This window comes from Phacochoerus africanus, chromosome 2 (assembly GCF_016906955.1).
Source record: "Phacochoerus africanus isolate WHEZ1 chromosome 2, ROS_Pafr_v1, whole genome shotgun sequence".
Taxonomy (NCBI): domain Eukaryota; kingdom Metazoa; phylum Chordata; class Mammalia; order Artiodactyla; family Suidae; genus Phacochoerus; species Phacochoerus africanus.
Genome location: NC_062545.1, coordinates 37,127,072 through 37,150,155, shown reverse-complemented (window position 1 = coordinate 37,150,155; position 23,084 = coordinate 37,127,072). Strand labels below are relative to the sequence as shown.

General features: G+C 41.2%; 1 protein-coding gene across 13 annotated transcripts in view; it reads left to right on the top strand.

The window, feature by feature from the left end:
- The window catches only part of NCOA7 (nuclear receptor coactivator 7), a 151,814-nt gene that overhangs the window by 9,064 nt on the left and 119,666 nt on the right, over positions 1 to 23,084 (top strand). For all 13 annotated transcript variants that reach the window (XR_007132025.1, XM_047759289.1, XM_047759223.1 and 10 more), the window contains one exon: positions 19,086 to 19,195. Coding sequence is in view for 12 of the 13 variants with exons in the window: in XM_047759289.1 (XP_047615245.1) it covers positions 19,146 to 19,195 (50 nt within the window). In the remaining variant the exon portion in view is untranslated. The remainder of the gene's footprint in view (positions 1 to 19,085; positions 19,196 to 23,084) is intronic.

Below are 23,084 nucleotides of genomic sequence, written 5' to 3'. Positions count from 1 at the left end.
CTTGGTTTTTTCATTTGTGAAATGAAGATAATCATAGTATACACTTTCCACATCGTATTAAGAATTAGGTAAGTTAATATATGAAAAGTACTTGAGACTCTACCACAGAGTAAGCAACTATGTAAGTATTAGTTCTTAGCAAAGGTGGTATTGTGAAAATTGGACACATATGCAACAATGGAGTCTTTTTTATGAGATGGTACACCAAACTGTGTACAAAAAGATGCTGATTTTAAAATAGCAGCACAGAAGACAAGACAGGAAAGTGACAAAATATTGAGACTCCTGTCTCCATTGATGGGATCATAGGCGATTTCTATTTTTGCATTTTATTTGTTAATCCGTATGTATTACAATGATAATTGTCAGAAATAATTAAAATTGATATATCATAGGATTCTTATATTCTTGACTTCTCTTTTATCAAATGCATATTCACTTTGACATATTTTACTTTCTCTTCCTCTTTTCAAAGCTGCTAATATTTCACTTCCTCCATATCTTCACCCACACGCCATCTGCTTGGTATTTTCTTGCGTTTAGCTTGCTTGCTTGTTTTGTGTATAGATCAACTAAGGCTAGCTTTTCAAGAATAAATAGACCAAGTGAAAGGATTTATGAGATTTTAGTGGTGGTGACTTTCTCTGGGAAATTGAAGCCAGAGAATGCTACTTGGGTGATAATGGCACTATATGTATCCTCTCCACATTTCAGGCTCTCAGCTTTATTTCCCACTCCCCACCTGCATAAACTCAGCACTTTAGTAGGGTCAGAAGAATTCTCAGTACCCCTCACAAACACAGGGTAACTCCTGCATTCAGGCTTTTGGCTGCCTGCTCTGTCTTTTTTTTTTTTTTTTTTTTAATTACCCAAATGAATTTATCACATCTGTAGTTGTATAATGATTATAACAATCTGATTTCACAGGATTTCCATCCCACAGCCCAAGCACATCCCCCAACCCCCCAAACTGTCTCCTCCAGAGACCATAAGTTTTTCAGTGTCTGTGAGTCAGCATCTGTTCTGCGAAGAAGTTCAGTCTGTCCTTTTTTCAGATTCCACATGTCAGTGAAAGCATCTGATGTTGTTATCTCATTGTATGGCTGACTTCACTTAGCATGATAGTTTCTAGGTCCATCCATGTTGCAAAAAAATGCTGGTATTTCGTTCTTTTTAATGGCTGAGTAATATTCCATTGTGTATATGTACCACATCTTCTTGATCCACCCCTCTGTCGATGGACATTTAGGTTGTTTCCATGTTTTGGCTATTGTAAATAGTGCTGCAATGAACATTGGAGTACATGTGTCTTTGCAAGTCGTGGTTTTCTCTGGGTAGATGCCCAGGAGTAGGATTGCTGGATCAAATGGGAGTTCTTGCCTGCTCTGTCTTAATTTCCTCACACATTTATTTTATTTTGTTTTTTTCATCTTTTTGCCATTTCTAGGGCTGCTCCCTTGGCATATGGAGGTTCCCAGGCTAGGGGTCTAATCGGAGCTATAGCCACTGGCCTATGCCAGAGCCACAGCAATTCAGGATCCAAACCATGTCTGCAACCTACACCACAGCTCACGGCAATGCTGGGTCCTTAACCCACTGAGCGAGGCTAGAGGTTGAACCCACAACCCACAACCTCATGGTTCCTAGTAGGATTCGTTAACCACTGAGCCACGATGGGAACTCCTCCTCACACACGTCTTCCTTTAAAGCCAATATTCTGCACCAGGTCAAAACTTAAGTCTATCAACACTTTCTAAGACATTTATTCTACTCCCGATTTTAGTTTCTTTTGGCACTTAACTATTTACTGCAAATTGAATATAGTCTTGCTTTATGGCTTAGTAGTTCTTACAGTAAGCTGATAGGGTTTGCATTTTCTATCACTCCGTGCCCTCAGGTTTCGAGCACAATGTTGTCCACATACATGGACATGGAGCACAGGAAGATTGAATATTGCCGTGTTCATAGTATTCTGAGGAGATGATTTATAAGTCTTTTGTTCCATTTTTCCTTTTGCCCCTCCTTCTCATTCCTTTATTTTCAAGACCAGAATGTTATATCACTTGGCTCACTATGTCTTATAGATATTTGCCTGAAATTTTGATAGTCAATTTTTTTTTGTCTTTTTGCTATTTATTTGGGCCGCTCCCATGGCATATGGAGGTTCCCAGGCTAGGGGTTGAATCGGAGCTGTAGCCACCGTTATGCCAGAGACACAGCAACGCGGGATCCGAGCCGTGTCTGCGACCCACACCACAGCTCACGGCAACGCTGGATCGTTAAGCCACTGAGCAATGGCAGGGACCTAACCCGCAACCTCATGGTTCCTAGTCGGATTCGTTAACCACTGCGCCACAACGGGAACTCCTGATGGTCAATTTTCATTCCTAAAGTCTAAAAGCTAAAGGGTCCAGTTGCAAAGAACATGACAGTTAGCAAATGCATTTACAGTTAGGGCAATTTATTTAAACTACTGCTAGTTGAAAGGATAACTCTATCCATTGACTCTAAGATAGTGCTTGTTGGATCAAGATAGTTTCATGAACCTGCCAGAGAATGTGCTTAAAGTTCATGAATATGTTAGACTCTCATAGATCTTATGTTTCCTAGAAAGGACCAAATCCTTGGAAATGTTTTCATGTATCTGCTCTCTTAGTCTGGACCAGTAGTTTCCCAGCTGGGGTTCATGTGCCCCTTGAGGGTATAGAAAGAAATTGTTAGAAGGTTTATATCACCTTTTCATGACTTCTTTTTTTGTTATACATGTTTTATAATGCATATATTAGTGCAGAGGACCTGTTTTATATGAACCATACATTGGGATTTTATGCTCAGATATTTTTAGTGATGTAGAATATAACTTTTAAAAAATGGAGACCACCAATTTAAGTATAAGGCAAGAATTTTTTATACACATTTTAAAATAATTTTTAATTAATGTATAGTTGATTTACGATGTTGTGTCAGTTTCTTCTGTACAGCAGAGTGACCTAGTCATATATCTATATGCATTCTTTTTCTCATATTATTTTCCATCATGTTCTATCACAGGTGATTGGATATAGTTCCCTGTGCTATACAGAAAGATAAAGGCAAGATCTTATTGTTCTATAACCTGAAGTCAATTTCTGTCATGAATTTAGCCATGATAAATAAAAAATCAACTTACTAAAGGTAAATACTATATCTGACCCAAACTAAGAATTGTAATGTGTGTATGTGTGTGTGTACACACAGGCAGTCTTGTTCATGCATGTAAAACAAGACACGGGCCCTGCCTTTTGAGAGCTTACAGTCTGACTGAAAGGAATGTGGGCATGAGGGCAATTAATTAGATGATGGTACGAGATAACATAAGTGTGTATGTGAGAAACTTAGCCGTATGAATTTGTTAGACTAAAATCATTGTAAGAGTGGCATAATACATGGTGAGGCCACAGTCTCAGAATATTTCAAAACCCTCTTTATGTTAAGAATTTTCCTTGAGGAGTTCTTGTCGTGTCTCAGTGGGTCAAGCACCTAACATATGGAGTTCCCGTCATGGCCCAGTGGTTAACGAATCCGACTGGGAACCATGGGGTTGCGGGTTCGATCCCTGGCCTTGCTCGATGGGTTAAGGATCCAGCGTTGCCGTGAGCTGTGGTGTAGGTCGCAGACACCGCTCGGATCCTGTGTTGCTCTGTCTCTGGCATAGGCCAGCGGCTACAGCTCCGATTCGACCCCTAGCCTGGGAACCTTGCTCAAGAAAATGGCAAAATGACAAAAAAAAAAAAAAACCAAAAAAATAAACCTGACATAGTGTCTGTGAGGATGAGGGTTCCATCCACTGGCCTCAGTGGGTTAAGGATCTGGTGTTGCTACAAGCTGCAGTGTAGGTCTCAGACGTGGCTCAGATCTGGCGTGACTGGCTATGTCGAGGCTGGCAGCTGTAGCTCCCATTCGCCCCCTAGCCTGAGAACTTCCATAAGCCACAGGTGCTACCATAAAAAGAAAAAAATTTTTTTCCTTGATAATCAGGTCAGTTCTTAGTCCATCTGCTCAAATAAGCTGTGCTTAAATTATCTTCTGAGTACAGATATTAACTGTGGGAGCTTTTTTGTACGAATATTCAAAATAATACTTACCGGAGTTCCTATCATGGCGCAGTGGTTAACGAATCCGACTAGGAACCATGAGGTTGCGGGTTCGGTCCCTGCCCTTGCTCAGTGGGTTAACCACCTGGTGTTGCCGTGAGCTGTGGTGTAGGTCGCAGACGCAGCTCGGATCCCGCGTTGCTGTGTCTCTGGTGTAGGCTGGCAGCTATAGCTCCCATTAGACCCCTAGCCTGGGAACCTCCATATGCTGTGGGAGCGGCCCAAGAAATAGCAAAAAAAAAAAAAAAGACAAAATAATACTTACCAATGCTCTCAATTACATGTCCGCATTTCCTTTAAATTATGAAAGAAAGTGGCAGAATAGACATGATTGGAAGGTCATACTATTTTCGATGCAGTATCCTTTAGGAACGGTGGTAGTGTGTAAGATTTAAAGTGAATTAGTTTCCTGGGGCTGCTCTGACAAAGTACCCAAAACCGAGTAGCTTAAAACAATAGAACTTCATTGTCTCACAATTCTGGAGGATAGAGGCCTAAAATTAAGATGTTGGGAGGACCATGTCTCTCTGAAACCTGTAGAGGAATCCTTCCTCTTCTGGCCTCTGGTGATCTGCTGGCTGTCCTTGGCATTCTTTGGCTTGGAACTGCCTAACTCTAACTCTACTTCTGTCTTCAGGTGGTGTGTTCCCTGTGTGTCTTGATCTTCCCATGGCCACCTTCTTATAAAGACACTGGTCATATCGGGTTAGAAGCCCACCCTACTTCAGTATGACTTCCTCTTAACTGATTACATCCGCAGTGACCCTCTTTCCAAATAAGGTCACATCCTGGGATACGGTGGATACTACTTCAATGTGTACAGAGGGGGTGACACAGTTCAACCCATAACAATATCACATCCTGTAGATGAACGTACCAAGATGTGCATAAGTCACGCTTGGTGTCAAATGATGCCTCCTTACAGCTGAACTTTCTGTAGCTCTGCACATTGGTTGTGGGGTAAATGACAACTGGAAGGAAAAGATGCTTTCTTGGCAACTTTTGTTAATTGGCTGCTTCTGTTTCTGGGCTCTGGTATTCCAGGCTGAGTAGAATTATATCTATAGACAATAATATGTACTATGTGGCTTTGATCTTCCTGGTAAAAATCCACAAGGTTATTTGTGGATCAGGATATTTCTAAAGGGGTATTGGGGTTTGTGTGTGTGTGTGTGTGTGTGTGGGTGTGTGTGTGTGTGATAATACTGCACAATAGCCTCCAAACCTTAGTGGCTTAGAACCACAAATATTTATTTCACATTCATGAATCTGCAGGTTGACTGCGGTTTGGCTACACTTGGCTGGGTCCAGTGGGCTGGGCTGGACTCCAAAACTGAGGTAGGAGTTCAGGTCTGATCCACATGGCTTCATCCTGGGACCTGTGCTGCAGAAGGAAAAGCCGCTCCCTGGGGCATCCTCTTCCAACTGAAAACAGACCCTTGCCAGGCTTCTTAGAGTCTCAAGCTGAAATGGGTACATGGTTAATCTTCAGTCTGTTGGTCAAAACAAGCCACATGGCCAATGAGGTGGAAAAGTGTATTCTGTGTACTCAGGCAAAGTACCGCCAAGGGTGTAGCACAGGAGATGAGTGTACGCTTCTCTTACAAGGAGGGGGGTGCAAGATTGAGACAACAATCCAGTCCTGCCAGATGGCCAAAGAGCCCTTTTACTTTGAATTCTACATGAACTTTTATGTCAAACAACCTAATAAATCTTTTTTTTTTTTTTTTGTCTTTTTAGGGCCACACCTGTGGCACATGGAAGTTCCCAGGCTAGGGGTCAAATCGGAGCTGTAGCCGCAGGCCTATGCCACAGCCACAGCAACACCAGATCCAAGCTGCATCTGTGACCTACACCATAGCTCATGGTAACGCTGGATCCTTAACCCACCGAGTGAGGTCAGGGATCGAACCCTCATCCTCATGGATCCTATTTGGGTTCATTAACCACTGAGCCATTTTGGGAACTCTAGCTTAATAAATCTTTAAAAGAAAACATACTTAAGCCGTAGACTTCGTTTCTTCACCCAGTTGCTTCGAAAGCAAGAATTGTATCCTATGCATTTTTGAAATAGAGGTCAAAGGACTCCCCAGCATTGGTTTAATTTTGTGTTGGGCAGATTTCCTGCCCCTCAGACACTTTTCATGTGCCTTCTTCCTGAACCCACAGTTGCCTATTTGCCACAGTTTGTACCATACCTACCAAAGTACCACATGCCCTTCTCCATCTTTATCCCACGCACCTGAGGCAGAGTCAGCTAGCATTGTGGTCCTCTTGAGCATGCTCTGATAGAAAACCTTTTCATTAAGGATGAAACTCTTTCTGCTTTACAGAGGTGATGGCTGAGTGTGTAGCAGTGTTGACCTGTAATCATGAAGGGTGGTTTTGGTGCTGCCCCACTTCAGACCCCTTCCCTAAGAACACTGGCCTGCGTGATTTGGCCTTTTTCTTTCTGTTAGCACTTCTCTGTGCAGAATACATTTTATTTGGCATTACTTTCCATCTTACCTTTTCTTTCAGGTTGTTTTATTTATGTAAATTTCATTTCTTTGTCAAAACTTGAAGTTTTCTTAGAGTACATTGAGTCCTTTTTATATGCATAGGTTTTGGATAAATAGTACAGTGGTAGGCATTAAACGAGTTCTTAGTAAATGCTTGCTGAATTGAAGAGACTGCTTGTCAGTATGTGACAAGGCACTTTTTTGAAGTAAGTGTAAATTGTTTATAGCCACCTGTTCATTCCATGTAAATAAATATGCTGAAAGCATATTAAAAAAGAGTGATAATTCAATTATTTTTATTTGCATTTCTACAAGTAGCATGTCAGTATATGCCAGTGTATTATGAAAATGCATTCAGTTGCCAATACCATCCACATGAGCACAGAAAAGCATGTGGTTTTTCCTTAGTGAAATGGCAATTTATCTGGTTAAGTGAACTTTATATCTCTTGATAGTCTCAGAAGACGCTCAAATTTAATTCTTCGAAACTAGTGTTCACAGCCCATAAACTGTATGTTCTTTGGAAAGGCATTCTTTTTATTACATCTTTCATCCATCAAATTTTGTTGGTTTTGTTTGCATCAATGAACTCTAATTTGGATCCATCAAATAGATACTGCCACCAAATAATAAAGTAGTAACCACTACTCACACTTATTTTTGTCCTAAAATATTTTGGGGGGGCCACACCTGTGCCATGTGGAAGTTTCCTGGGCCAGGGATTAAATCTGCATCATAGCAGCAACCTAAGCTACTGCAGTGACAATGCTGGATCCTTAACCTGCTGTGTCATGAGAGAACTCCTGTTCTGTCCTACAATTGGAGCAGCTGAGGCATGGTGCAAGATCAGAACCCCAGCAGTGGTGATGGTATTTGCTGTGAGCACAAGCAGCTGGTGCAGTGATTCATCTTCGTGCCTACCCTGTGGAAGCCCTGGGGGATAGGCTTGTGTTCTTTCAGGCTCTAGAACACTGGAGAGCTTATTTCTTTGGGGCCAGGGCTAGAAAATATCTGCAAAGAAAATCAAACTGGCCAGGAATCTTAGGATTTTAGCAGTGGGTATAATAATATTAAAATGCATTCCAGAAGTAACTGAAGAGAAATTTTTCTTCTCATGTCACCTGTTTATTTATTGATGCCATTGGGGGCTTACCACCTTTAGATTCATTTTGGAGATTGCCTGAAGTGATCTTACAGTGCTGGAGCAATAGTAGGGGGTATCCCTGGAATCAGTGGTGATGCAGGCATCAGATTTTTTTCAGCTCTTGTGAAGGTAGGGATAATCATATTCATGTAGCAGACATCCAGTAAATAGTGACTGATGGTGAGAAAGAACTTTTCTCTTATGAGACATGAGATCAGCAGAGTAGACTTTCCTGATTTCATTGTCCCCAGTGACTTTTTATATGACTTTCTGCATATTTTCCCCATTTAATATGTCTTTGTGTACAAGCAGAAAACTGTTCAAAACTGATTTCTTATATCCTTATAAGTATTAACGAGGACATGCATGCAATATATTAAAAAACCTCTAGTGGAATTTTTATAGAGTCATAATTTTGAGTTCTAAAAAGGACCTTCAGTTTTAGTTCTTAGAAAAAGGGGACATTTGTAACTTAATAAAGAAATGTTATTTTTATTTTATTTTACTTTTTTTTTTCCCTCACTTTTTAGGGCCGCACCTGTGGCATATGGAAGTTCCCAGGCAAGGGGTCTAATCAGACTACAGCTGCTGGCCTACACCACAGCCACAGAAATGCCAGAACTGAGCCGCATCTGCGACCTACACGACAGCTCACAGCCACACCGGATCCTTAAGCCACTGAGCGAGGCCGGGGATTGAACCTGCAGCCTCATGGTTCCCAGTCAGATTTGTCCATTGCGCCACAACAGGAATGCCAAATGTTATTTTTTAAAAGAGCAAAATTCAGTTTTAAAATTCTGATTCTCTGTATTTACTAATTGCATTTTCACTGGAGAAATGATTGGGCTGGCAGAAGATTCCTTTCCAAAACAACGGAAACGAAAACATTGCCAACTGCTAAGGGAAATACTTCTGGCATGTTCAAAGTTATACATTACTTCTGTCCTTAAAACTTAAGAAGTTAGTGAATTAAGGGAATGTGGTTCCCACATAGCTCTTTGAAAATCTAATTCAGGCTAATCAGTGTGTTTGAAATGCATGGGGACATGTTCAGTGCTGTGCATTTATTAATGAATAGTAATGGATTAACTTGAATACAGTTTAGGATTGATGTCCTAAAGGATGGTTGACCAGAAAACTGGTGTTCACCTTCTTGTTCTTTTAATGGTGGGTGGATCCTGGAAGAACTAGGAAATTGATGTGCATATTCGGTAGAGTAGTAGAGTCTTACATTAGAGGCCTTTGTTAGTGGTTTTGACTTTGGCATCAGACAGAGCTGATCATTCTGGCTCTAACTCCTAACCTGCAACCTCATGCTTCCTAGTCAGATTCATTGCCACTGCACCATGACAAGAACTCCTGAAGGAATTTTTGAAGTTAAAATTTTTTATATTAAAAAATAAAGATACTGGAGTTCCCTTCGTGGCTCAGCGGTTAACAAACCCGACTGGGAACCATGAGGTTGTGGGTTTGATCCCTGTCCTCGCTCAGTGGGTTAAGGATCCGACATTGCCATGAGCTGTGGCGTAGGTCACAGACATAGCTCGGATTCCACGTTGCTATAGTTCTGGCGTAGGCCAGCAGTTGTAGCTCGGATTTGACCCCTAGCCTGGCAACCTCCATATGCCTCAGGTGCAGCCTTAAAAAGTAAAATGAAAAAAAGATACGGTTTATCCATAGAACTTGACTTTATAGTAGTGGTTTTCAGTGTAGATTCATCCACCAGAATTCAGTTTGGTTGGCATGGTTTTTGGGGAAGGGCCCTGGCTTTTAGTTGGGGGAAGCAGAGGTGCCAGGTGCCCTGCAATGAGCAGGACAGTCCTAGACAACACATACCTGTCCCTTATATTTGAGAATTTCATATCATCTCTAGGTCCTACATGAGTATTTATTGGGTCATTCTGAAGAAAAGAAAGAGATTGGTTCTAAATTACTATGTATTAGAAACATCTATTTGGTAGTTATTCATAGCACTAGTTTTATTCTGATGTTCTGTGCACCCCCACCTCCCCATTCCCCCCCAACCCCTCATCTTTGCTCTGTCATTTCCTGTACTTCTCATATATAATGAAGTTATTTCTCATCTCATTTCACCTGTAGCTAAACTTGTGCCTTATAAGTTGGTATAAGCCTCTGAGTATTTTGTTGTGTAATGAACTTGGGCCTGATAACTTATTATTAAGAATGATTAGCAGGGAGCTCCTGTTGTGACACAGCAGAAATGAATCTGACTAAGAACCATGAGGTTTCGGGTTTGATCCCTGGCCTCGCTCAGTGGGTTAAGGATCCAGCATTGCCGTGAGATGTGGAGTAGGTCGCAGGCATGGCTCAGGTCCCCTGTTGCTGTGGCTGTGGTGTAGGCTGGCAGCTACAGCTCGGATTTGACCCCCTTGCCTGGGAACCTCCATATACTGCGGGAGCAGCCCTAAAAAGAACAAAAGACAAAAAAAAATTAACTTATAACTTACCTGTTATAAGTTACTTTTCTTTTGGCGTTATATTGATTTTTGAAACCTGGGAATTTATATATTGTTATCACTTTCCTCTGGGGAATTACATCAACATCACAAAATTAAGTGTATGGGTAGGTTATATCATCTATGAACTTCATTTCAACATTATAATGGGCTTTTTTTTTCTTTTGTCATTTTAGGGCCACACCAGCAAGATACGAAAGTTCCCAGGCCGGGGGTTGAATAGAGCTGTAGTTGCTGGCCTACACCACAGTCACAGCAGTGCAGAATCCGAGCCATGTCTGCAACCTACACCAGAGCTCGCGGCAATGCCGGATTCTTAACCCACTGAGCAAAGCCAGGGATCAAACCTGTGTCCACATGGATGCTAGTCAGATTCGTTTCTGCTGAGCCACAACAGGGACTCCTATAATGGGCATGTAATAAAATGTTTATATTCTATTGACCAGTGAAAAAGGTGGGGGTTTGGGGTACCAACCCTCCATGTAGTTAAAAAAATGTGTATAACTTACAGTGGGCCCTCCATATATGCAATTCCTCTGTATCCACAGGTCGTCTAGTATTATTATAGCATGTTTACTGAAAAATCTGATGGACCCACAAAGTTCAAATCCCTGTTGTTCAAGGGTCAGCCGTACTACTTTAGGGGTGGGGTGTTGGTTTTTGATAAGGCGGAGAACTGCTAGTCTGCAGCCATCCCATGACATGGTCGTCCAGCTTGTGCTCGATCACGTTTGCACATTAGGAAGCTGCTGTCTCTGGAGGCAGGTGTTTGCATCAAGCCCTTCTGTTGAGCCAACCCCCCCCCACCCCCCAATATCTGGTGCCTGGTCCTAGGTACACCCTTGAAGGTCTATTGGTACAAGCCTTAATCCTCTCCCAGGTAAGATCCTTGAGAGATTTGAGACTAGCTGTCATTTCATCTCAACTCTTTCCATGCCCAGCCTGACCAGATCCTTTGACTAATATTCTTAAAATTTAGTTTTTTGTTACTTAATCATTCTATTTGCTCCAGTTTCCTTATAGTTCTCCTGTAGTTGGAAACCCAGAGCTAAATGCAATACCTTGATGTATTCTAATCCTCAGTAAGGGTGGGATAGACCATCATAGTCTTTTTTATTAGGGGTTGATTGCGCTAGTGTTTTTGGGGGGATGGATGGGGAACAGTGAAATCACACACTGGGTATATGGATCTTAGTGTCTCCTGAGAATGCCTATCTTACTCAAACCAATGCTAGGTTCTCCCTCTCTTTCATTCTTTAGCACATTGCCCAGGAATAGAGCCCAAAATTCATCTACAGACAGCTGACTTCTGTCTGAATCCAAACACTGTTATCCAGGATTGTATTTACCTCTCCAAAAAGTCTAATAAAGCCCCTATTTTCATTAAGTCAGTAGTAAATTTACTAATGAGGACAAAGCTTAAGAATGAATGCTGCATTACGTTGTTAACATCCTCCCTCCAGGCTGAGGATGAAGGCCAGCTCCCAGCTCTGGGTTGAGGCCAGTCAGTTGGTCAGCACATACTTCTTGGTACAATGGTTCGATGCTTGCCTTGATCCATCTAATCCTAGAAGCATCCATCCATGTCTGGGCCACATTTGTCAATCTTATTTGTAAGCAGATCAAGAGAAACTTATCAAGTAAGTGCCTTTTATCTACAGTTACACTGTGTCTACCTAATTTCCTTGATGCCCTAGAAGAGTAACTATGTCCGAGAGGGAAATTAGGTCAATGTAATTTGGCTAAGTCACCGTTCCTTGAACTTCCTCCCCTCCACCAGCCCTGCACTCCAGCCACCCCAACCATGCAGGCCTCCCTGAGACTACACATGCCCTCCTCGTGGCTTGTACATCCTCATTCTGCCTGATGAGGTCAACCTCCTCTGTGTTCAGCATCAAATTCTATTCTTCATAGTCAGCTCTGGCCTCATCTGCAGGGGTGTCTCTGACCCTCCTTCCCTTCCTGGCAGAGTAGTTGCTTCCCCTCTGTGCTGGGTGGTTCCTTGTATCACCAGTGTCACCATTTGCTGCTCGTCTTCCTAGCTGATGGGTGTCAGTTGCCTGTTGCACCTGAGCTTCCTGGCCTGTGAATGCCGCCTGCATCTTCATTTTCTCCAGCAGAGTACTGGGTCCATGGCAGATGCTTCAAAAAGAGATCTACTTGCTGTTGTTCTGCTGAATGGCTGATTTTCTGTGAACAGCCTGGATCTCAGGGTTCACTGCCGCCTCTTCCAAGTCCTTGCCCTAAATAATTATGTCTAAAGTTTTGCTGGGGATCTATGATGATCTCCAGTGTATAATTTGCACTCTCCCTTTTATAACTCTTGTTGAGAATTGAAATGTATTTGCCTCTTGTCAGGCTTTTGGCACTTTCCACCATGTTCAACAATTCCTGACCCTGCCAGTGATGTTTTAGAAATGTCATTTGCACATTCTCTTCCTAGGGAGAATTTATGAAGTGATTGGTTTAGCCCAGAAATGGGTCTTCGTTTAGAGTACCTAGGAACTTTAATGAAATCCCGTACTCATCTTAGGTAAAAGGGCACCGAAACCCTCATTTACTTAATTCTTTTCAGGTCTAATTTCAATTCCCTAGACAAAGTGTAGTGGTCTAAGGGTTGATGTATTCTCCATGCATTTTGCCATCTATTGTCCCGTTCAAGCAGTAGACCACGGGCCTGTCCTTGATCATCACTTTGTTTTTTTTTTTGTTTTTTTGTTTGTTTTTTGTCTTTTTGCCATTTTCTTGGGCTGCTCTGTGGCATATGGAGGTTCCCAGGCTAGGGGTCAAATCGGAGCTGTAGCCGCCGGCCTATACCAGAGCCACAGCAACGCGGGACCCAAACCACATCTGCAACCTACACCACAGCTCACGGCAACACCGGATCCTTAACCCACTGAGCAAGGCCAGGGATCGAACCCGCAGCCTCATGGTTCCTAGTCGGATTCTTTAACCACTGTGCCACAACGGGAACTCCCGATCATCACTTTGATTCAGGCAAAACTTTTTCCTTCTTTGTTGCTAAGTTCTGTTTTCTGTTGCTTTGTTTCTGTGACACACATTTGTTTATCTGGGGGCGTTATCTCCTAGATGGCTCACCTTATATGTTTGTGATGCACTTTGGTTCTATTTCTGTGTCTTTCTTCCCAGGTTTCTTGTTAAAGAGACTATTCAAATTTCTGAACTTTGGTTAATGCTGATATTTGAATGCCCTTTCTATGTTTAGATGGCTGTGTAGCTTTGAGAAAAACTACACAGCTGTCATCTTTTAGTATAAATGAAGTATTTTCTAGGTGGAAATGTCTGCATACAAAGGTACATTTTAGTCTGTTCCTTATGTGGCCAAATTTAGTATGACCAAGCCTCAAAGCATGTTCTTGTCATTATTTCATTTGTATAATAGGAAACATGTTGTTGGGAAAACAAGTGATGGACATCACGGGTGCTCCAGTGTTTTTCTAGTCCCAACTGGTTGTGTCTGAGTGAACAGAGCTGCAACGTGTTAGAATGAAACCAAAAAGCCACTCTGGGTTGTGTGGGTCCACACTGGATTGCTGTAGTTAGGGAGTCTGATAGCACTGTCCTTAAATCTCTTCTAAGTAGTGTCATGAGGAGCATCAGACATTTGTTAATAATACAGAAAATTCTCTGTCTTCCACACAGCTTTTATGAGGTAAGGACTCGTATTGACTTTTTTTTTTTTTTTTTTAATAATGAACTGAATTTAGGTTTAAATTGACCATCCTGATTTAAGATCACAACAAGAAATGTTTAGAGAGAAGAAACATCTTGTGCTCCCCCATAAAATTCTTTTTGGCCTGTAATAAACTGTAAATGCAGGAGACTCTTATAATGCAGTATTTGGATGAGTCTAGGGTTTATTGATGTGAGGGAAAAGTCAACACTAAGTGAAAGAAGGGCTTTTAAGAAGCCCATTATAACCACATATAATGGAAAATGTAGTTCCCATTAGAGATTGATTTAGGGAGCTCCAGTTCTTCACTGAAGCGTGAAAGCTGCTGGGTGGTGCTCTGTGAAAATCATTTTTATAACATCCTTTGCCAGTCTCTTTCTGGTTAATCTGTGGGTGTGTCTGGATCTGAAAGGACCATATCTGTCTTGTTTAAGAAATATATACCTACCCAGAAATTTAAAATAAACCAAAGATTAGGATATTTTTAATTTATCAAGTAGAAAATGGATAAAGAGCTCTGCCAGTTCTAAATGGACACAGCAGCACCAGATGTCAGTTCTTAGATCAGTTAATCTTTTTCTCTCGTGCTTATTTTGTCAATATTTTTCCACTAGAACCAAATATTAGTTTCTGGCTCAGCCTGAAATATAAAAATTTTCCAATTAGATTGTTATGACTTCATTTTTATTCATGAGAGGAAATCTAATAAACAGAGATCATCACATATGGTGGCACGCAGGAGAGGAGCTTTAAAATAAACCACCTGGCCCAGGGTGGGGTTGGAGAGCCAGGGTTCTAATTCTTTCTGGAGTTCGAGAGAGCCTGGCTTGAGCCTCCCTTCCCCATTTCCAAGTAATTGTTAATTTGAGAGGAATCCTTGGGTTGATATCAGTCTGCCAAAAAATTGACCTTATCCCCAGGACTAGATTAGGTCCTCTTTGAGCTTTTTTTTCTGTGGAGTTTCTGCCTAGTTCTGCATTAGGTATTTAGGGAAGTATAAGGAAAATATGAAACATGGTGGTTTTTGACTTGAAGGAACTGTGGTTTGTTTGGGGCTGAGAAGGTGGAGTGAAGTGGCATTGTCAGCTAGCATATGGTTTAGCGCCTCACAGTCAGTGGTAGGTGACATGTGAAATAAACTCATAAGAAAGAGAGGGAAGGGCCTGCAAGTAATCAGGGAAGGCTTTGCAGCAGGATGGGGGCTTGTGCTAGATCTGGTCAGAGAAGGAGTGTGGCAAGGCTACCTCAAGCTTGGGAAGAGAGTCAGGATTAAGGTACAGAGTAGGGGAGGAGCCCAGTGGGTTCAGGTCACAGTGTGAGAGGCTTGGACACTTGGCCAACATCTTTTCTTTTCCTTCCTTCATTGCCCAAATTATTTATTTATTTACCTACTTACTTACTTACTTATTCCAGGCCTGATTCTTTTTTTTTTTTTTTAAACTCAATGAATTTATTGCATTTGTAGTTGTACAATGAGCATCACAATCCAATTTTATAGAATTTCCATCCCACAACCCCGGCGTATCCCCCCCCCATCATTGCCCACATTCTTGAATGAGTATTCACTGAGGCACGGCTTCATTCCTGCTGCTCCACCTGGGAGGTCCTGTTGAAGGTCTCAGTGAGCCCCTCCCTGCCTGTGGCCAGGTACCTTTGTCTTAACCTGTAGAATCTATGCCAAGGCATCAGATGCTGCTGATTCCAGGCCACTTTTCCTAGATTATCTCTAAATGCTTTCTGGCCCCAAAAGGTTATCAAAAGGCATTGAAATGTACACCAAACCAGATTTAAATCCCTGCTCCACCATAGCTGGTAATGTTGAACTTGGGAAATTAGTGTCTCTCAGCCTCAGTTTAAGGGAAGTAAGGATACCTACGTCGTAATGTGGGTGTTAGGATAAAAAGAAAGGACACTCGGATCTGTTGGAATAATGACATGGCAAGCAGGCATCACCGCTGCTTCCTTTTCCCGGCTCAGAGGCTACTCTCCCCGTCTTACCTAATGTGTCTTGCCCTTTTGTGTTCGTACGTATGCTCGGTGTCCCCTCTTTCTGGAATGCTGTCTCTCTTTATTCGTTACCGATTGAAATCCTCACCACGCTGGAAGGTTGACTTTGTCACCTCAGTCAAAATGGAACTTAGTGTCTTCTGGATTCTGAGTGTTAATTCTTTGGACAGCTCACGGTTACTAACCCTACATTTTAGTTAACTGGCACACATCTTATTTTCCGTACTGGTTGGTAAATTCCTTGAGGGCGGCACCATGTCAAGGATGCAGAGATAAACCAGTAGCAATTGAGACCTTGTCCCCCATTGTTTCCATGTAGGGCCTTGGGTACAGTAGTTCTGCATGCAGGGTGTTCTCCTCATTGTAGTGTTTTTTTCTTTTTCCTTAACTTCTGCCATGTGCTGGTAATTTCTAATTCTTTTTCTCAAGCCCTCCCTGCACTCCTGTGCTTTCCATGAAACCAAACATCTGGTGAATACCTGCACCTGACTATTCCGTAGACATTCAGAGGCAACATGTCCAAAACCAATCTTTCATCTAGCTCTGCTCCCCCGTCCCACACACATGCCCCCTTCCTAGATTGTGCCCTATCTGTGGTATCACAGTCTACCCAGTCCCTAAATAGAAACTTGGAGGGCATTTGTCATTCCTTCCTGTTCCCTATTGTCTACATGGAATGAGTCACCCAAACTGGACTCATTTGCCTTCTAAATATTTTTTGAAGTCATGGTCCCTCTTACTATGTCCAGTACTGCTGGCCTAAGTGTGGGCCTTGCTCTCTCAACTCATATTACTGTAATATCTTTCTAATAGGTCTGTTCACCCTGCTGTGATCCTCTCGAGTCCATCTTCTGTCATTGTGCCTCTTACACTCCCTCCCTCCCTTTGGTAATATCTGCTGGGTCAGCATAACCACTTAGTGACACAGGTGCTCCATATGTACAGCGAAGGCAGTGGGCAGCACACAGTGCGTGGAGAGGTTGAAGTTCAAGCTCTTTGGCAGCATGGCCCTCGTCCTGCCCGTGTCTTCATCCTCAGCTCCCACTGTTGCCCTGCTTCGCAGTTGATCCTGGAGCAGCAGAGTGATATTGTGTTTTCTTGCTTTTGTCCAAGCTGGACCTGCTTCCTATACCCTGTAACTAGGAACCCATACTCTCTTTCAGATCTTGAGTGGGGTGGGCCCTGCATAAGGCTAAGTATTCTTCCTCTAGGCTCTGTGCCTTCTCCATAGCAGTTCGTATCCCAATGACCTGAAAACCTAAGTGTCTCCTTCACAAAACAGTCCATTCCATTAGGGCAAATATCATGTCTTATTTATCTCTGGTCTCTGATACTTATCACAGTACCTTTCTTGGAATATATATTGTGAATTCAGTTGTTTATGGAGTTGAAATGAATTAGTAACTAATTTTGATTGATGAATATTCTTTGCTTTCACTTTTTTTTTCTTTTTTTTTGTCTTTTGTCTTTTTTGTTGTTGTTGTTGTTGTTGTTGTTGTTGCTATTTCTTGGGCCGCTCCCGCGGCATATGGAGGTTCCCAGGCTAGGGGTTGAATCGGAGCTGTAGCCACCGGCCTACGCCAGAGCCACAGCAACACGGGATCCAAGCCGCGTCTGCAACCTACACCACAGCTCACGGCAACGCCGTATCCTTAACCCACTGAGCAAGGGCAGGGACCGAACCCGCAACCTCATGGTTCCTAGTCGGATTCGTTAACCACTGCGCCACGACGGGAACTCCTGCTTTCACTTTGAGACCCATTCAGGGTAAAAAAAAAACAGTTAAGGAAAGGTTAATTCTCTGCAGAAAATTTAGATTAGTGAATCAGGCAGTAAGTACACATTGGTAATTTTTTTTTTTTTTAACCTTTTTAGGGCCTCGCCTGTGGCATATGGAAATTCCCAGGCTGGGGGTTGAATTGGAGCCTCAGCTGCTGACCTGTACCACAGCCATAGCAACTTGGGATCCGAGCTGCATCTGTAGCCTACACCACAGCTCATGGCAGCGCTGGATCCTTAACCAACCGAGCGAGGCCGGAGATCGAACCCCTATCCTCATGGTTTCTGGTTGGATTCTTAACCTGCTGAGCCACAATAGGAACTCCAGCATTGGAAATTTTTGAGCAGAGGCATGTCCTGATGAAAGTGGTATTTAAGGAAGATTGATCTGGAGACAACCTCTTATTATAGGTTTAAACTGAGTTGCTCCTGGGAAACACAGGTGAGGATTGCAGGGGTGGGAGAGGAGGAGAGCAGGAGGCTCATGTCTAAAGCCCTTCTGAAGAATAGCTTCCTGGGCTTTGTATTTTTTTTTCTTTTTTTTCTTTTTCTTTCTTTCTTTCTTTTTTTTTTTTTTGTCTTTTGTCCTTTTAGGGCCATGCCCATGGCATATGGAGATTTCCAGACTAGGGGTCTAATCAGAGCTGTTGCTTCCAGCCTACGCCACAGGCACAGCAACACCAGATCCGAGCCGCATCTGTGACCTACACCACAGCTCACGACAACACAGGATCCTTAACCCACTGTGTGAGGCCTGGGATCGAACCTGAAACATCCTGGTTCCTGGTCGGATTCGTTTTCGCTGCACTGCGACAGGAACTCCTGGGGCTTTGTACTTTTATTTCCACATTTGCTCAAGTGGGATGTACTCACTGGCATGTTTCCAAAATAAAACACATGATGTTATTTTTATTTTTGAAGAAAAAGCATTCTTGTAAAATGCCAAAGTGATCCATCATTACTTATGAGACATGTTTGTCATTAGTGGCTTGAAAAGAGTGAATTAAAAAAAAAAAAAAAATTAGCTCCTGCACAGCTAGCCCCAAAACTTCCAAAGTCAGTGATTTTTGTTTTAGCACATTTTGAAATAATTGTTAATTAGGAGTAAAATGCTTCAGTTTATTTTCCTGGGCACTTTTTATTTTATAGTTTGACACCTCTGTTCTAATTGTAGTTTCCTGACCCCTCTTTTCCTGCAGGGGCATTTGTGTTTCATGTATGCTCATGTGACTGTGCTTACTGGTTAAAGTTTAGCTTCCATTTGTTGGGGCCATGTAATTCTACTCTGCTTAATTCTTCACATTGGCCATCATAAACTACTTAATTTAAGGTCATTTTTTTTTATTACAGGGTTATGACTCATTGATTAAAAAGGACTTTCCAAATACTTTGCACTTTTGATAGCATATTATGGATACCAAGGAGGAGAAGAAGGAACGGAAACAAAGTTATTTTGCTCGGTAAGCATTTGTTTTGCAAAATTATATCAGTACTTAAAAAAATTTTTGAGGGGACTTTGTCCTTAAGTGTTACTTGGCATTTTGTGATTTGTGACCATTCATAAACAGAGAAGATAATTGGTAGAAGTTAGATATACTTCATTTCATCTTTTCTCTAATTTACACTAGAGAAATAACATTTATTTCTTCTCTTTACACCTTTGACAGTTCTCTCAGGCCAGTGCTGCTCAGGGAATGATCATTATGCACTAGAACTGCAGATTGCTGAGAATCTCATGTTTAGCCATTGACATTGCATTTTAAATCCTAAGGACTTAGTTCCTGCTGCTCTGTGGCTTAATTAGCTGAGCTATATTAAAAAATTTATGACATATTTAAAGCTTATGACTGCATGGGCAGTTTATTATGAAGAAGTATCTTTGCAGGTAAATTTTGGATGAAATTGTATCATTAGAGTCCTTGTGATTTTTAAAGCTTCAACTTGTCCAACATACATACATGTGTTGGTATCTGAATAGAAGCAATCTAGTGTTGACTGGTTACCATTTACAGATTTAAACATCTCTGTGGCAGCCACTTACTAATCAAAATAACATAAATGGTATGCTAAAACATGTATAAATCATTTTGATGGCTGGAATGTTCAGACTCAGAGCGAGAACAGAGGCTTGAAATGGTCATTATAGTCTCCTAAACTGAACCATTTTTTAAGAAATGAATTCAGCCTCGCCACATCTGCAACCCCCTGTCTATGCTTGTTAAAGATGCATTTCCTATTTTACAAATATAAATCTTGGAAACCAAAAACCAGTTTTTTGTTGAGGTTTTTCTCCAGAAATTAAGTTAGCTTTTTGATTGTTAATGGGAAAACAAAGGGAATGAACATTTAAGGAACCACTGTGTGACAAGTACTTCACTTACTAACTTTACTTTCTTCACAATAAACTTTTTCTGAAACAGGGTTTCCCCATTTTACCGATGAAATAACTCAGAAAGTGTTTTCTCCATTTTATATAGTGTAAGAGTCAATATTCATTTCTTTTTTTTTTTTGTCTTTTTGCCTTTTTCTAGGGCCGTTCCCTCAGCATATGGAGATTCCTGGGCTAGGGGTCTTATTGGAGCTGTTGCTGCCGGCCTACGTCACAATTAAATTAAATTTGCTTCTCCATCTTAACCACAGCAAGAAATCCTAAAATTACATTTTTTTTTTCATTTTTTAAAGTTTTATTGAAGTATAGTTGATTGACCGTGTTGTGATAATTTCTTTTTCTTTTCTTTTCTTTCTTTATTTATTTTGTTTTTTTGCCTTTCCTAGGGCCGCTCCCAAGGCATATAGAGGTTCCCAGGCTAGGGGTGGAATCAGAGCTGTAGCTGCTGGCCTATACCACAGCCACAGCAACGTAGGATCTGAGCTGCGTCTGCAACCTACACTGCAGCTGACGGCAGTGTGGATCCTTAACCCACTGAGCAACGCCAGGGATCGAACCTGCAACCTCATGGTTCCTAGTCGGATTCGTTAACCACTGAGCCATGAGAGGAACTCCAAGAGTCAATATTCAAATATAAGGTTATATCCAAAGGACATTTGTCACTTGGTATTGGTAAACCATAAATAAGAGTTTTGGGAAAGCAAGAGTTAAACTACTAATTGTAAGGAATTATTTTCCCCTTTAGGATCACAGAGAGTAGCAAGATTGGGGAAGGAAGAAATCAGGCATCTAATGGGTGAAACATAGAAAGTTAGGACACTTACAATGAATTAAAACTATATAGTGATTTTCAAAATGTCTATTTTGAGATAATTATAGATTCTCATGTAGTTCTTTTTTTTTCTTTTTTTCATTTTTGATTCATATGTAGTTCTAAGAAATGATACAGAGATATCTTATACCCTTCATTCAGTTTCTCATCTTACATAACTATCGTATAATAAATATCACAACTCAGTAATTGAAATTGATACAATCCATTGACCTTATTCAGATTTTGCCAGGTTTATAAGTGCTCATTTATGTGTGAGTGTGTGTGTGTATGTATTTAGTTCTGCTCAGTTTTATTACATGGAGATTTGTGTGGCCACCATCACAGACAAGAAACACAACAGTTCCATCAAAGAGCTATTTTCACCTCCTTCCTTCTGCTCATCACTCCTGACAACCACTAATCTGTTCTCCATTTCTATAGCTTGTCATTTCAAAAAGACTATATTCATGCAGCCATGCAGTATCTAACCTTTTGAGATTGGGTTTTTTCACTTAGCTGAGTTCCCTTAGTATATTAGTCTATTCAGACTGGTCTAACAAAATACCACAGACTGAATGGCTTATAAGCAACAACAATTTATTGCTCACAGTTCTGGTGGCTGGAAGTCCAAGGTCAGGGTGCCATCATGGTCAGGTTCTATATCTGGTGAAAACCCTCTTCGTGGTTCATCAAAGGCCCTCTTCTCACTGTACCCTCACGTGGTGAAAAGGGCAAGACCTCTTTCATAAGTGCACTAATCCCAGTCATAAGAGTTCTCCCCTCATGGCCTAATCACCTCCCAAAGGCCTGTACCTCCTAATACCATCACATTGGGCATAAGGTTCCAAAGTATGAAGTTTTGGGAGACGCAGACGTTCAGCTCATAGCATTTGAGATCTGGCCAAGGTGTTGTTGCAAGTATCAATAGTTTCTTCCTTTTTCTTACTGAATGTATCAAAATTTTTAAACCATTCACCCACCGAAGGACATTTGGGTTGTTTCCAGCTTGGGACTATTACAAATAAAGCTAGGATCATTTGTGTAAAAATGTTTTGTGTGTGAATATCAGTTTAAATTTATCTGGGATAAATGCCCAGTGGAATAGCTGAGTCAAATGATAAGGATATGTTTAATTTTGTAAGAAACTTCCAGACTCTTTTCTAGAGTGACTATACCATTTTCCATTCCTTCTTATCAGCAGTGTATAAATGATCCAGTTTCTTGGCATCCTCGTCAGTATTTGGTATTGTCACTCTTATTTGAACCATACTTATAGGTTTGTAGTGACATCTCATTGTGATTTTAGTTTGCATTTCTTTAATGACTAATGAAGTTGAACATCTTTTCATGTGGTATCCATCTTCTTTAATGCAATGTCTTTTCATGTCATTTGCCTGGGTTCAAGCTGGCTTGTTTATTATCCTATTGGTCAGTGTTGAGAGTTTTTTATACAGACTAGATATAAGTCCTTTGATATGTGGTTTGCCAATATTTTCTTTCAGTTTGTGGCTTTTCAAACAGTCTTTGCAAAGCAAAAGTTTTTAATTTTGATGTAATTCAGTTTATTAGTTTTTCCTTTTATGGATTATGCTTTGGGCATTAAGTCTAACAACTCTTTGCCCAGCCCTAGGTCCTGAAGATTTTCTTTCATTTTTTTCTAAACATATGCAGTATTGTGTTTCATGTTTAAGTTGGTGATTCATCTTGTGTTAGGTTTTATATAAGATGTGAATTTAGATCAGGGTTCTTTTTTAACTTACGGATGTTCTACATAGTGATTCCAAAAGCTCTAGCACCTTCTCAGTCTGCATCCAAACTGATTCTGATAGTAAGAGTGACCTTGGTTCATGAAAACCTGCTCAGTTGTTCCTAAAATGTAGAGTGAAGGGGCTGCTTAAGCTGAGAATGCAAGATGAAAGAACAGCATAGTTATTTCAATTCAGAAATGCACGATTTAATTGTCATGCTTGCCTTGACCTTTTGTGAAGATTAGCAGTGAAAAAGAAAAACATATCCAAAGGAATGTCACTTCAGGAGCATGGGGATAGCAGGACAAGGCCAACAATCAGTGGTACTATTAAAATAGTAAATCACCATGATTAATTACTAGGAAATGAGAGAGCGAATGAGAAAAGATAAACTTGCA